The 1,753-nt window shown below is 41.9% G+C and overlaps 1 protein-coding gene across 1 annotated transcript; it reads right to left on the bottom strand.

Annotated features, from left to right (window-relative positions):
- Nucleotides 1-1,190, bottom strand: V1514DRAFT_322869 (carbon-nitrogen hydrolase; the record flags this gene model as incomplete). The annotated part of the gene is made up of 3 exons (XM_066926147.1): nt 1-374; nt 431-834; nt 916-1,190. 3 exons carry the CDS (start codon nt 1,188-1,190, stop codon nt 1-3), a joined length of 1,053 nt encoding a protein of 350 aa, XP_066780599.1.
- Nucleotides 1,191-1,753: the final 563 nt, after the last annotated feature.

Consider the following 1,753-nt stretch of genomic DNA (forward strand, 5'->3'; position numbering starts at 1 on the left):
TTAATTAAGAAGATCTGAAAGCAAAACAATGTTTTTCTGAACAAAGGTGCCAACCACCTGGGGAATAAAAGATGGGAAACCAGCGTTAATTTGCTGTAATATTCCATATGACTGCTCTCCATCAATAGTGTATGGTACTGTGTTAGCCAAACCTGTTGTATTAAACGAAGTATAGACAAGTGGCACACTGTCCAATGGAACCGACGCATTAACAACAGTGATGTCAAGACCCTGGCTATCGAGAAAGCGTGCATTGCCAACAGTTGCATAGACAAGAGGAGCTCCCGTGTTAACGGCAAAAAGTCGTGCAGCAGCTACATTCACTTCAGCAGATTCCCAATATGCTGCACTAGCGTCAGCTGGATTAGGGGTATCTAGAAGCCGTTAGAACCGGTTAATCCAAGATTCCACAACGGGATCAAAAACTTACATGGCCAGGAAGCAATATGCAGAGTCTCAGCTTGCGACTGGATATTATAAGTCATGGCAGGATGGAAATGTTCCCAGCATTCTAGCAAACCCCAGCGGCCGTAGGGAGTAGCAATAACTTTCAATTCGTCGATGTCACCATCCGACCAGATTGTGCGTTCTCCGCCTGAAGGTCTCAACTTGTGACGAAGCAAAAGGACTTCTCCTTCAGGTGAGATAAGAGCCTGGGCCATATAAATCGAATTGCCATCGCGGTGCGAGAAAGCTGGGACCAAGTAAACTCCATTGTCTTTTGCTGCATTGATGAGAGTTTCCCATTGAGGAGTTCCAACTTCCAAAGAATTGTCAACATAATCTTGAATGTAGGGGGCAATAGATACGTTATCGGCCAATCCTTTGGGGTATCTATAGTAAGAATTAAACGAGTTAGCTTCCCATAACTAATTATTTGGTGGGTTTTTATGACCACTTGGATAAATTACTTACCCTGGAAACCAAAGCTCAGGAAACACAACAAGATTTGCCCCATTTTCCGCTGCCTCTTCAATAAGGGTGACGGCTTTTGAAACAGTTGCATTGATATCAAAATGCACACCCGTCCAATTTTTATTCATGACAGGAAGAGGCCAATTTGCAGGTTCTGCACGAACTAATGCAACCGTAAGGTTGTTATAGTCCACAGTAGTCGGGTCAGCAGGCGTCCATGGAAGCACGCTAGCAGAAGCAATGCCGGCAAGGGCCGATAGTAACAAAAAGCGCATCGTGATGATATGAATTGACGAATCAGAAAATTCCAGAAACAAGGCTAGTGATAAATAAAATGATGGTAGATGTATTATTTTATTTCACAGAAAACGAGACATGTTACAGCTTTTATATTCGCTTAGTGGTCACACTAATTTATGTTATTCCGTTACTGCATCTTGCAATTGGCCTTTATTGATAAGAAGTATACAAACACTGCTATTGAATTATATTTTTGTTTTGACGAAATTAAAAATGTGGGTCCTGGTTGACTGCGGCTGTGGCTACCCGCCACTGACGAAAGCTATCAGACATTGAATTGGCTATAATGGCGTTTCTTGGCAATCTTATTTCTTAGCATTTTGTTGGTACCTGTGCATAACTATGATTACATTTGGATAGATAGATAGCCGTAATGCGGTAAATCCAACGCCGAGATAAGGCACGCTATCTGCAGAACATGACTAAAAAAATTTATCTAATTACTGTATATTTGGTTACACTTGTTGCTGCCTTTAACCCTGTATTTTGGACGTGATCTCAACAATATTAGTTTGATCAGAGGCGTGGCTTGCAATAG

The sequence above is a fragment of the Lipomyces japonicus genome (genome assembly GCF_038497905.1).
Source record: "Lipomyces japonicus strain CBS 7319 unplaced genomic scaffold V1514scaffold_99, whole genome shotgun sequence".
Taxonomy (NCBI): Eukaryota; Fungi; Ascomycota; class Lipomycetes; order Lipomycetales; family Lipomycetaceae; genus Lipomyces; species Lipomyces japonicus.